Source organism: Lontra canadensis, unplaced genomic scaffold (genome assembly GCF_010015895.1).
Source record: "Lontra canadensis isolate GAN:19392208 unplaced genomic scaffold, GSC_riverotter_1.0 scaffold18, whole genome shotgun sequence".
Lineage (NCBI taxonomy): Eukaryota > Metazoa > Chordata > Mammalia > Carnivora > Mustelidae > Lontra > Lontra canadensis.
Window position 1 is genome coordinate 13,170,790 of NW_022631012.1, and position 14,359 is coordinate 13,185,148.

At 36.3% G+C, this 14,359-nt stretch overlaps 1 protein-coding gene across 4 annotated transcripts in view; it reads left to right on the forward strand.

Annotated features, from left to right (window-relative positions):
* FAM126B (family with sequence similarity 126 member B) overlaps positions 1–13,671 on the forward strand; it is a 70,665-nt gene extending 56,994 nt beyond the window's left edge. For all 4 annotated transcript variants that reach the window (XM_032860097.1, XM_032860098.1, XM_032860096.1 and 1 more), the window contains 4 exons: positions 2,698–2,785; positions 5,954–6,113; positions 6,867–7,034; positions 11,325–13,671. In XM_032860097.1, the coding sequence (XP_032715988.1) occupies positions 2,698–2,785; positions 5,954–6,113; positions 6,867–7,034; positions 11,325–11,923 (1,015 nt within the window). In that variant the 3' untranslated portion in view covers positions 11,924–13,671. The remainder of the gene's footprint in view (positions 1–2,697; positions 2,786–5,953; positions 6,114–6,866; positions 7,035–11,324) is intronic.
* Positions 13,672–14,359: the final 688 nt, after the last annotated feature.

The window sequence follows — 14,359 nt, forward strand, 5'->3', positions numbered from 1 at the left end:
CCAGTAGTGCACAGGATTTCCTCTCTCCGCATCTTCGGCATCACTTACTTCTTTATTTGTAAAAGCCATTCTTACGGGTATGAGATAATATCTCATCGTGGTTTTGCTTTGCATTTTCCTGATGATTAGTAATGTCAGTTACATTTTCATGTGCTTGTTAGCCATCTGTATGTGCTCTTTGGAAAATGTCTGTTTGGGTGTTCTGCCCTTTTTTAATCAGATTATTTTTTTAAATGTTAAGTTGTATAAGTTCTTTATATATTTTGGATATTGACCCATTATTGGATATATCATTACAAATACTTCTCCATTAGTAGATTGCCTTTTCGTTTTGTTGGTGTTTTTCTTTTCTGTACAAAAGCTTTTTTATTTTGGTGTAGTCCCAGTAGTTTATTTTTGCTTTTGTTTCTCTTGCCTGAGGAGAGTCATAGGAGAGTGTTGCTAAGGCTGATGCCTGTGTTTCTTCTTAGAGTTTTATGGTTTCAGGTCTCACATTTAGGTTTTTCATCCACGTTAGGTTGATTTGTGTGTGTGATATAAGATAGAGGTCCAGTTTCATTTCTTTGTATGTAGCTATTCAGTTTCCCAATACCATTTATTGAAGAGACTCTCCTTTCCTGGTTGTATAATCTTGGCTCCTTTGTTGTAAATTCACTGACCATGTATGTGTGGGTTTATTTCTTGGCTTCTGTTCCATTTGATCTACCTGTTTTATATGTCAGTACTATACTATTTTGATACTATAGCTTTGTAATATAGTTCAAGATCAGGAAACGTGATGCCTCCAACTGTGTTCTTTTTTCTCAAGTTTATTTTCATTATTCAGGGTCTTATGTGGTTCCATACAAATTTTAAGGTTATTTCTATTTCTGTGAAAAATACCATTGGAATTTTGATGGGGATTATTGTGAATCTGTATATTGCTTTGGGTAGTATGGACATTTTAGCGTTATTAATTCTTCCAGCCCATGAGTACACAGTCTCTTTCCATTTATTTGTGTGTTTTTCTATTTCTCTCATCAGTGTCTTTATGAAAACTTCAGGTGTACAGTACATGATCTTTCATCTTCTTGTTGAAATTTATTCCTGTGTGTTATTTTAATGCAATTGTGAATGGGATTTTTTTCTTAATTTCTCTTTCTAATAGCTTACTATTAGTGTATAGAAATGCCACAGATTTTTGTGTATTGATTTTTCTGTTCTGCAACTTTACTGTATGTATTAGTTCTAATAGTTTTTTTGTGACATTGTTAGGGTTTCCTGTAAATATCACATTATCTGCAAATAGAGACAGTTTTACTCTGTTCTGATTTTGGTGCATTTCCCCTCGCCCCTTTGGCCTAATTTGCTCTGGCTAGAATTTCTAGTACTATGTTGAATTTTTAGAAATGGGAGAGTAGGCATCCTTGTCTTGTTCCTGATCTTAGAGAACCTTTCAGGTTTTCACCATTGAGTATGATGTTAGCTGTGGGCTTGTCATATATGACTTTTAGATATGTCCCCTCTACAACCACTTCACTGAGTTTTTATCATGAATAGATGTTGAATTTTGTCATAAATGTTTTTTTTTCATCTGTTGAGATATATGCTTTTTATCCTTCATTTTGTTAAAATGGTGTATCATGTTGATTGAATTGCAGATTTTGAACCATACTTGCACCCAAGAGTAAATCCCACTTGACCATCGTATATAATCATTTTAAAACATTGTTGAATTTGATTTGCTTATATTTTGTTGAGGATTTTGCATCTATGTTCACCAGGGATATTGGCCTATAATTTTATTTTCTTGTAGTGTTCTTGTCTGGTTTGGTATCAGGATAATGCTGACCTTGAAAAATGAATGTGGAAGTATTCCCTCCTCTTCTCTTGTTTGGAAGAGTTTGAGAAGGATTGGTACCAATTCTTCTTTAAATGTTGGTAGAATTCACCTGTAAAGCCTTCTAGTCTTCTGGACTTCTGTTTGTTGGTAGGTTTTTGGTCAGTGCTTCAGTTTCTTTACCAGTAATTGGTCCATTCAGATTTTCTATTTCTTCATGATTCAGTCCTGCTAGGTTGTATGTTTCTAGGAATTTTTCCTTCTACGTTGTCCAGTCTGTTGGTGTCTAATTGTTCATATTCCTTTTAGTACTTTTTAAAATAGCCCAAATATAACTAGTCAATAAATTGGTGTCTGGAAATTGGTCAGGCTTGCTTTCTGGAAAACTGTCTTTCTACATAGTTCATAACCCAAGTTTTCGTGAATGCATTTAAGTAGATTACCCTAAATATCAACACATGATAAAAACTAGTTTGTGAAGAGATATTTGTAAACAATTTTAAACATTAGTATTTGAAATCCTCACTTTGTTGTTTTTTGTGTGTGCGGTTTTTTGTTTGTTTGTTTTTAAGTATGCTCCACACTCAATGTGGAGCCCAGCTGGGGCTTGAACTCATGACCTTGAGATCAAGACCTGAGCTGAGATCAAGAGTTGAACTGTTACCCGACAGAGCCACCTAGGGTGCCCCTCTTCATTTGTTCTTGTAACCAAAAGTGGGATAGTTTAGAAATGAAATGATGCAAAACTTAATGTGAAAATCTCATTTTAGAACCAAAATAGGATTTGGACCTATAGGTAGGACTTGAAACAATGAAAATGTTATTGTTAAATATTAGAAGAATTTGCTAAAGATAATAAACAGTTGGCTTCTCCACAGGTATAATGGGCAGTGGGACCTTGGCCAAGAAGTCCTTGATGACATCATTTATAGAGCTCAGCTAGAACTCTTTTCTCAACCACTGTTGGTAAGTTATTATATTTATTCTTTATGAAACATACCTGTGCCTGAAAGCGGCACTAGTGAGTGAAAATATTCAGTATATAACATTGAGGCAGTCTAAATCATTGAGGGAGAAAGGTTTATTCCGTAACAATTGGTTAACTGTTGGAGAGAAAACAAAATTGATTTAGATCCTCTACTACCACATACAAAAATAAAAATAAAGTTCAGATAAATTAAAGAATTAAATGTTTTAAAATCCTTTAAGAAAAGGAGGAGGAAAAGGTTAGAAGCATTTACTCAAATTTCTAAAGATGGAAGGATTTTCTAAGCTTAAGTAATAGGACAAGTCACCAAAAAAAGGGTTGGGCTCTTTTTTGACCACATCAGCATCTAAATTCAAAACCTCCAGTTTGGTTTTTTTTTTAGACCTCCAGTTTTTTAATTTATTTTATTTTGTTTTTTAAAAGATTATTTATTTATTTATTTGACAGAGAGATCACAAGTAGGCAGAAGCAGGGAGAGAGGGAAGGAGGCTCCCTGCTGAGCAGAGAGCTCGATGCAAGGCTGGATCCCAGGACCCTGAAACCATGACCTGAACAAAAGGCAGAAGCCTAATGCACTGAGCCACCCAGGCGCCCTAAACCTCCAGATTTTTTAAAAACAAAATTAATATGTATTGCAAAAACTGAGAAAAAGATTCTCAATAGGCATGACAAGAAAGCCAATTAATATTTTGTTCTAAATAAAAAGATTTCGTACTCTTCCACAAAATAAATATATTTCTAAAAAAATCTTTCTATTACCAGTAGCAGTATAACACAACTCTGAACATTCCTTTGCAGAAGCAGTTCAGTAATGTGTTTTTTTTTCTTTAATCTGCCACCCCATGTCTAGCAACACATCCCAGAAAACTACTTTGAATTTTTTTAAATGTATTATAAGCACAACATTAGTGTTATTTCTAATTGCGGAGGAATCAAAACAAAAGGTGTTTCACAGCAGAGAATGATTATGTTTACTTGATGAAATTATATATTAGGGGCACCTGGGTGACTCAGCGGGTTAGGCTCTGCCTTCGGCTCAGGTCATGATCCCAGAGTCCTGGGATCAAGCCCCATATTGGGCTCTCTGCTCAGCAGGGAGCCTGCTTCCTCCTCTCTCTCTCTCTGCCTACCTCTCTGCCTACTTGTGATCTCTGTCAAATAAATAAATAAAATCTTAAAAAAAAATTATATATTCAAAAATTTTGTACTAAAGAAAAATGCTAGCTTATGTCAAGTGGTCAAGCAGTTTACAACTATTTTTTAATCTGGACAAGACAGAAGCAACATACCAAGGCTTACGGTTATCTCGGTGGTTCAACTCTGGATGGTTTTTCTTTGTAAGTTTTGTATTTTCTAAGGTTTTTATAGTAGTATAATGGTATTTTAAGAATATTTATGATTTTAAAATTTGTAAACTTAGAGTACAATTTTTTAATCAAGTTTATTTCTAGATTTTAATTGCAATTATATTAGTTTACACTTTCTAAAAAGATTTATTCTCTTATTTCGGAGAGAGCACAAGCGGGAGGGTCAGAGGGAGAGGGTGATGGATTTTCAGGTACACTCTGTGCTGAGTGCAGAGCCATGAGATTGTGACCTGAGCTGAAACCAAGAGTTGGGCACTCAACCAAGTATGTCACCCAGGTGCCCCAAGAGTACAAGGTTTTTTTTGTTTTGTTTTAAAGATTTTATTTATTTATTTGTCAGAGAGAGAGAGAGCACAAGCAGGCAGAGTGGCAGCAGAGGCAGAGAGAGAAGCAGCCTCCCCAGTGAGCAAGGAGCCTGATGGCAGGATTCAATTCCAGGACCCTGGCTGGGATCATGACCTGAGCCAAAGGCAGTGGCTTAACTGACTGTGCCACCCAGGTGTCCCCAGGAGTACAAGTTTTAAAGCCATTTTCTTTTTATTATTTTTTATACTTTATTAATTTATTGAGGTAGCATTTACAATAATTTGCTAACAAACAACACTCCTTTCTTAAAATCTAGAGCAGGTGATAACAGCTAAAATAGTTGGCAGGTAGAGAGACAGGCTTCATCTTTATTCCTGATGAAAGCTAAATTGAAAGACTTACCTCCCCACCTCTTGGTCTGTATGTCAGAACAGCCCTCTGGAGAAGTTTGAGTTGGCAGAGCTGGCACACTTGTCCAGGTTGCTGCATTTTACTTGTCCTTTCCAAGTGGAGAGGAAAGGAGAAAGTTCTTCAGCTCAAGATCTTTGCTAGATTAACGCTACCCAATTAAGAAACATGGGTCAGTCGATGATAGTTACTTTCCAGCCAGATATTTTCCTTTTTTGTGGAGGGAGCAGAAAGCAAAATCCCAGACATGTTCAGGGAAAATTTCTCCTTTTGGAAACAAAGGAGTGGAAAGAAAGCTAATTTTTTTTTAAGAGAAATCAAATTTTGCATGTCATTTTTCATTTGAAGAATCAGAAACTTCTAAATTTTCTTTAACAGGGTTCAGATGTTAGATAATTTTTCTTTCTTTGGAATGCCTTTTCTCTTTGAAGATTTTATTTATTTATTTGACAGAAATCACAAGTACGCAGAGAGGCAGGCGGAGAGAGAGGAGGAAATAGGCTCCCTGCTGAGCAGAGAGCCCGATGTGGGGCTTGATCCCAGGACCCTGGGATCATGACCTGAGCCAGAGGCAGAGGCTTTAACCCACTGAGCCACCCAGGCGCCCCAGAATGCCTTCTCTCTTTGAAAGTGAACAAGTTTAAGGAATCTCTGGGGTATGTGACTCCAAATTTTAAAAGTAAATTCTCATTTTAAAAGCCTGCCTGAAGGAATACAGAACAGGGGTGTGTGGGTGGCTCACTTGATTAAGCTCACTTGATTAAATGTCCAATTCTTGATTTTGGCTCAGGACATAAGGGTTGTAAGATTGAGCCCTGTGTCTGGCTCACATGCTGGGCATGGAATCTGCTTAAGATTCTCTCTTTCCCTGCCCATCTCCCCCCATTAAAAAAACAAAAACAAAGGAACAATGGAGGCACCTACTTTTCTAACACATTGTGTACTTCTACATTTTATAGTACCATTTTATATACATATTCAAAAAATTATGGAAACGTGAAGTGTAAAATAAGCATAAATTATATATTTGGTGTAAATACGTATAGACTTTATATTATATTTTAGGTTGCCAATGCCATGAAGAACTCATTACCCTTTGATGCTCCTGATTCTTCACAAGAAGGCCAGAAGGTACTTAAAGTGGAAGTCACTCCAACAGTGCCGAGGATTTCTCGGACTGCGATTACAACAGCTTCAATCCGTCGTCATAGATGGAGGAGAGAAGGTGAGTATAAAATTCCTATGGCCCATTCATGGATTCTAGCAGATTTATCACTGTTTTTATAAACTAAGTTAACACATGATTTTTAGTACTCTGTATAATTCAAGTAAAATTTAATTTTTTAAATATAGTGCTAGAAATGTGTTTAAATGCCTGAATTTATTTTGATACAGATACATTTTTTTTATAAGGTAGAAAGATGTTAATTTAGATTGCTCTGGGAATGTTAAAACAAAAAATAAGATCAAGTTAATTTTTGTCTTTTTTTGAACTAGGAATAAGAATAGGGAAGAAATTTCTTTAAGCCTTTATCGTAATGGGAAAAAAGGTGCATGTATGAGCACTGTGGGAAAAAAATCATATAACTGACCAAACCAATGGTGAAATACAAGCTATCTATAAAAGAGTTGATTATTGTATTTTCGATCTTTATCTTTGCTTTTCCTTTTTTTGGAGGTGCTGAATCCAGCAGTATTTCATAGGCATATGGTACTTGAATAGTCAAGCTGTCTTGCCTAAGATCTATTAATTGCCACTTTAATGATCCCTATTTTCCTGTGCTATTCATTTGCGAACCTCACATTGTTCATCTGCCGCCTTATGTGTGTGCATGCTGTGCACACACATGTAACTATATAAATAGTGTTTGTGTTTTTATCATATCCATATATACATTCTCTTATCTGCCTGGGTCAAAATGCTCAGAAAAGAATAGAGCAGCACAAAAGCACTAAAATTTTATATGTTGAATCCCAGATGGCTTTGACTTCTCAAACGAGGCTGACTCGAGTATTCCTGGCTCCCCGATCCAACACGGCTCCACTGACCTAGGGATCAAACGTGTTCAAGAGGGGGAGCTGCTGGTGCGCAGGACCCCTGAGCACGGCTCACCGGAGCCCAACTCAGCAGCAGCCACAACAGAGGGTAGGACAGAGATGAGGAGGCAGAAGTCAGTGAGGCAGTTGCTGGAGAAGGATCCTGGCTCTCTATCCCCAAGCAGAACATCTTTTCATTCTAGTGTGTGTTTCCACTATCCTAGGGTGTATTAGCTCCTCCTTGCAAAGCACACCTCCCCATATGCCTAGCGCCAGGTCAAGTACGATCTTTAGTTACCATTTGTGCTGGCCTGGAGTCTGCATTCTGTGTAATCAAAGAGCAGCTTGGCATGGCTACTAACAAGGCAGAGGCCTGTCTCCAAAAGGTCTGCAAATGCTTGGGATTTTTTCATTACTGAGCATGTTTATTCTAACATTAGGAAAGGAAAAATGTACCCAATGGACATGAGCCTTTAGTCAATATAAATTGATTTCAATTATATAATAATTTGTTCCTTAAAAATACATGAAGAAAGTTTTAAAACATAAATACATTATCCTTGAGAAATTGGATTAAAGTGGAGCTGGCCGATTTATCTCTAATTCCAAGTTGGTCAGTTAACAAGAATTTCTTACTTCTTTGACAGAGTAAACCAGTATTTATCACTTTTTATAATCTGTGGGTCAAGTTACTTGGGTCTGACTAACGAACTACTAGCTTCTTCCCTCTATAAATGTGCTATACTGGTCCACACTACATTTTGTCATTTATTGTAAATAGTGATTGTTTTCTATAGCTCTCAAACAGAATTTAAATATATTAGAGTTCAGGTATCCTAGTAGATCCTTGTTTCTACAATGTAGGTATCTCAAAATGAAAATTTTTTTTTACCCCCAAATCACTACCACTACCACCACCACCATTACCACCACCATCTGTAAAAGAATACTTCTCTCCAATAGAAAACTATTTATTTGCTGTTTTACATGTGATGCCCATAGGAGTTGACTTTGTGAAAGAGCGAACTGTGGCCTAATGGTTTTTCATTATTTAATGTATTGCTACTGTGGAAACTTCATACATTTTAATAAAATATAGCCAATAGTTTAAAAATAGGTTATATATTTTTACATAAGACCAAACATACATGAAGCAGTTACCTTCCACCTTAAGGAAGTATCTTACTCTTTGGTGCATCGGAAATTTGAGCATGCTCAGTAAGAATCTAAATCTGCCGTCTGTTCCCTTGCCCATTTGCCCACATTGACCTTAACTTCATTTAACAGTGTTGCATGTGCATGATCTAGGGACCCAAAGGAGTTGATGCTGTTTTACAAGATCCTGTGAAAGATGTAACCTTCCCTTTTCATTTTCTCTCTTTCTCTGAGGTAGTCAGAAGAAATAAAAATAAGTATATGTATAGATGCCAAACCCAGAGTCGGCCTACATTGAACAAAAGCCTGTTTCTCAACATTCCTGGTGACTAAATGAGCCTCTTGCTATATCCACTACCATTATTAGAATGTTGGATTGTTTGTGCTAAATGTAGTACTATGTTATGATAGTTAAGACTTGATAAAATTCTAGAGTGTGGGATTAGGTTGAAGCATTTCTTCCAATTCATCAGAAGTTATGTAGTTTGAAAAAGGAACCAAAATAGTAGTTCTTTTAAAATATCCTATTAAGGGGTGCCCGGCTGGCTCATTGGTAGAGTCACGCAACTCTTGATCTCGGGGTTGTGAGTTCAAGCCCCACACTGGGTGTGGAGATCACTTAATAAAATCCTTAAAAAAATAAAAAGTAAACTATCTAATTTAATATTAAAATACCATATTTTAATATCTCCTATCACTCATAAAAATTTCAGTTTGTGAGGGTGGGGTATCACCACAAGGAAGAAGGAGTAGTTTCTTTCAGTGTGTTTGAAATTTCTCAAGAATTACTTTTACTTTTAATCTGGATTAATTGTATCATTAAATCAATATTAATAGGAGCTAAATTTATAAGGAAAGGCAGACTGAATAGAAAAGTTCACTACAGGGGTGCACGGTGGCTCCGTTGGTTAAGCACCTGGCTCTTAATTTTGGCTCAGGTCATGATCTCAAGGTCCTGAGAATGAGCTCTATATCAGGCTTCCCATTTCGTGGGGAGTCTGCTTATCTCTCTCTCTCCTTTTGCCTTTCCCTCCACTCACACACTTTCTCTTTCAAATAAATAAATCTTTAAAAAGAAAGAATGAAAGTAAGTTCATTAAAGATCCTTTTTTGTTATCTTCCCTATAGATCATGAGTAGTAGTATCACCCAGGGAGAAAATTAGAAAGGGAAAAAAAGTTGTAAGACATAATTGCCTTTTTATTCCTTGAGGTTTTTTAAATGGAAGGAAATTACTAAAACCTATGAAAAGTTTTAGTGATTCTGAAGTCAGCTGGAGCTTTTGTATTGACATTAATATTTGGCCTTTTAAAAGAATTTTCTAGTATGATGGTTTTAAATCAGTTTACAATTAAAATTATATTTGTTATATGTTGAAATCGAAGGGGAGGCTATAAGCCTATCACCTAGCCTTATCCTGATGGTCGAGTAACGTTTTATTTGTGACTTTTAGGATTTAAAATTATTGCTAAACTGAGGACAATGCCTGTGATTAAAGTATAGTCAGTATTCCACTGTATTGAAACAACATTTCTGAGTGTATAAAATATCAGTGGGTTCTTTTGCATGGTGGCTTTTATGTTACTATCATCTCTTTTATGACCATACTGCTTGGGCATCAGATGTGCATGAGGCAAGATTTAGACGCTAGCACTAAGTCTCTCAGTCTCCTTTCCTCAGTATGCATAGATAATATATCTGATGATACATTTCTGTTCACTCCAGTTTTCTATTACTCATGCCAGTTGTGAACCAGTAAATATCTTATCTTGGGCATTTTGGAGTTATTTATAGTAACTGTAAGTAAATTGCTAAGATGATAACATGTAAATATAATTTAGAGTTTCATTTTGAGTTACATTATATACTGTTTCGAAGAAGGGGTTGAGAGAAGTGGTGTCAGCTGCATTTTCATATGGCTTTGCATGATGGTTGAAGATTTTAAACTGCTGGATATAATAACATGCCTTTTGCTTTAAAGATAGACTATTTTGTTCTTTTGAAGGAAGGAAATAACTAATCCATATAAGAAAATATTTTTATTTTTCCAGGTACTATGTTAAATAAAGATTGTGTTTAAATATTTTATGTATATTTTACTTAGATAACCTGTATCTCAAAGTAATATTTGTTTAGAATTCTTTCCTAATATTTTACCTTAACTGTAATATTGATATCTGTATGTGGATTCAGATTAAACCTTCTTGCTGTCTGGCAAACATACATAATAATATAGTGAACTGCTATCCATTTTGAAAGAAGCAAGTGTATTACTTTCCAAGAGGGTGTTGATCATACTTTCGATAAGAGAATTAGGCTTTCCGGAAAACCCAAATTGAATGTATTAGATATGCTTCTCCCCTTCTAACAAAAATCCCAAGATAAGGATTATTTCATTAACTGTATTTCTGCATAAAATGTAATGGGACACCATTGTATTTTGTGATCATGACAATAATGCATCTCAAGATGAAAAATCCAAATTATTACAGCTGCATAATATAGAAAGTGAAAACTCTTCTTAACTATCCCTGCTAGTTATTCTCTGATAATCAGATATTTTCTTCACATTAATTGGTCGAGAAAAAATGGAAACAAGTTGAGTAGATATCTCCAAAAGACAAAATATAAGTATGAAATTACTAGAAGTGATGTACAGTTTTTTGAGTTAGAAAATCTAGTAATTCCATGTTAAAGGTTTTTAAGCCATGTAGAAGCACTTGGTTGTTGAGTAAATGTAAAAATGTACTATCCTTAAAAAGGGTTTGGCTTGTAGGGTTCATAATGAGTTTGGCATTATTCTGGGTGACTGCAGTCAGAAGGGGGTCTCTTTTGTATGGTCTTTTTTATGGTAGGCAAAGGAAGATACGAGGAAAATTTTTGATTTTTTTTTTTTTAAATAGATATGGTCACCTCAGACAAGGGTATATTATAAAGATTTTGTAACGAATTGTACTTCACCTAAAGTTGTCTTATATGCCTAAACATTGCGATACTAAGTTCGTTTGTGGATAGTCTTACAAAAGCTGGACTAATTAAAGCTGAACGAACACAGTGAATAACATACTAGGATTCTGTGTAGATTAAGCTTTCTTCCCCTAAGTTATTTAGGAGAAGCGTTGACAACAGGGCCCTTGCCAAACTGTAGCGAAGATTACCCAAGAGATAAGGTCAGTTGAGTTTTTATTCTCAGTTCCTTCTCTGTTAATTTAGCTATTGCTGAGTCTGTCTGATTTGTTTTTTAGGTGCTGAGGGTGTAAATGGAGAAGAGTCGGTAAACCTAAATGATGCAGATGAAGGATTTTCATCAGGGGCTTCCCTCAGCAGTCAGCCATTTGGGACCAAACCATCCTCCTCTTCTCAGAGGGGAAGCTTAAGGAAAGTAGCAACGGGGCGTTCAGCTAAGGATAAAGAAACAGCTTCTGTCATCAAATCCAGTGAGAGCCCTCGAGATGCAGTCATTCGCAGGCAGTATGTCCAGCAACCAACTGATCTTAGCGTAGATTCAATCGAGCTGACACCGATGAAGAAACACCTGAGCTTGCCTGCTGGCCAGGTGGTGCCAAAAACCAGTAGTATAAGTCTAATCCGGACAGCCAGTGCTTCCTCAAGCAAATCATTTGACTATGTAAATGGCAGTCAAGCAAGTACCAGCATTGGGGTTGGCACTGAGGGAGTTACTAATTTAGCAGCTAACAAGGTTAATCGATACTCAACTATCAGTCTGCAGGAAGACCGGCTAGGTCAAGCTGGAGAAGGTAAAGAGCTCCTCAGCCCAGGAGCCCCCTTAACCAAGCAGTCTCGATCCCCAAGTTTCAATATGCAGCTAATATCCCAGGTGTAGTTCTGACCTCCTCTCTCATCTTTCTGCTTACCCTTTAAACTGAACATTTCATTGTATAAGAAGACACTTCATCCCACATTGTGAAAATATTGGTCATCGTAATCAGATCTGATTTAGTTTAGGTATCTTCATACTGTATTTTGTATGGAAACAGCAATAAGGTTTTCTTTTTCCTCCTTCCTATATCTTCTCTTCACCTTATTCCTTGTAAATGCGTTTGTGAAGCAGTATAAAATGTAAGCATTTTCCATGCCTTCCTTCCTTCTTGGGTGATGTGCAATCCATCGTAGGCTGATCGGTCCCATTTCAACACTGTGAGACTGAGGATATGTTAGAGGAAATGGTGTATATGATCCCTATGAAATGATTCTTTGGCTTTCGTTTAAAAAAGAAAACAAAACGGGTTTGTTCTCATAATCTATAGAATTATGGAGATTACTGGATCATATTTTTTTCTCTTTTAACCAGGAGTGCCTCAGAGATTCTGCTGTATGACTTTGGACTTCTCTGAGTCTGTGCAATCATTTTCTTGAGAAGCATGGGGAAAGGTGGTAGACTGCTGCACTTTTTCATTAAAATGTGGGTGGTTCTTTTTCCCCCCCATCCCTTTATTTCGAGGACACAAATGTTCAGTTACTGAGGCATTTAAATCAAGTTGTAGCCCCCTCCTTTGGAGGGCAGGGCTCAAAGTTGTTTGTGTAATTGATAATGCACTTTCTCAATGGCTCTACAGTCATTATTAACATGTCTTCCCTCCTCCCCTCAAGGACATAGGTCATTTCTGTCCTTAAAGTTTGAACAACTAACAAATCAGAGAATCCAAGGGGCATGTTCTATTTCCCAGGAATGATTGACACTTTGGTGCTGGGGTTTTGTGGCGGGGGGGAGGGGGTGGTTTTTGTTTAGCTTGTGTGGGACTGTGTGTGTGAGGGGAAGTTTTGATAGGTTTTTTTCTTTTCCTTTGTGAGCTGATGACTGAAGTAGTACAAGTACGTCTTCAGGTAAAGAGAGGGATTTCTCAACCCACTTTCTGTGATGTCAGACTATTGGAGAAACCCTTTCAGCTGCTTTCTAGATGTACCTAAATTCAGTCAGATATTTTGGATTAAGAAACCTGAAGTCCTAATAGATCATATACTCCAAGGAAACACATCAGGGACAGATAATTGGCTGAAAACACTGATGCTTCAACGTGACACTTTTTTAGAACATTTCTACCAGGAGGTACTGACTTGATTTCTCCTACAAGGACCACACTGCCTTTGTGTTTAATGTAATGCAATTTGTGTAACTTCTAATCATATATCTGCAGAAGTTTCTCATTTTTATAAAAGTTTGAAATCATGCCAGTAAGCTAGATGTTGAATGTATGTAAGTAGCATTTGGTAACTGTGCTAAGAGGCTACAAAAATGCATTACTAGTAAAAAAAAAAAATTTTTTTTAGTTCTGATTTGGTTGGGTAAGATTTCATTATAAGTTCTTTTGGGTCTCAGGCTCTAATGCTTGATTGAAAAAAAGAAAATATATTGGTTTTTGAAAATCATTTTATGACTTGAACTGCTATACGTTATCCTTCCACAAAATACATCAGAGGTATTAGCGCTTTGTACATTTAGACATTTTTATTTTATTGTGAAAGAAAAATATACTGAATTTATAGAAAGCAAGTATTCTCCTAATTAACAAAGTTTAAAATATTATCTCTATCAATTAAAATTACAATAGATTTTGATAAAATAACCAGAAAAATGCCTCTTGTTTTTTTCCACATCGAGAACCTTCCCCTCCTCCTCTTATTTTATTGTAAGAGGGTTTGTTTTGTTTTGTTTTGTTTTGGAGGGGATTTTCTTTAGAATCTTTTTAAGAACAATGAGATGCTTATTTGAATTTGGTGGTCTGTAACACTTTTCAGCTCTTAGAAAATGGAAAACTAGAACCTGAACTAGTACAACTAGTACTACTACTACAACATTGCCAAAGTCTGGGATAAAGTGAAAAGTTTATAAATAGAAATGTATTGGTGTGTGTGTGTGTGTGTGTGTGTGCGTGCGAGCGTGTGCATGTGTGTTTGTGCATGGGCATGTGCACACACGCGTGTGCAGGGTGTGTATATGTATATATCACAAAAACATGTTAGATGTCCCTTAATTTAAGGGATGTCAGATAAATGAGTTTGAAAGCAGCCAAAATAAATGAGGTCTGGAGATCTCTAAAATATTGAGAAAAGGAAAGTTTCAGGTAGGAAAAGAAAAGAGCATTGTTCTTACCAAGGGGTAAGAGCTTGGCCATGGCTGGAGGTCATTCATTTTATGGCAGAAATGCCTGGTTTATTTAGGAGGCTGGCAGGTTGTTTTGAATTCAAGTTGTGCGTTTATTGGCATCTAAATCTAACATGATTTAGTTAAAGCACACACAAAAACCACCTAAAATAGTAC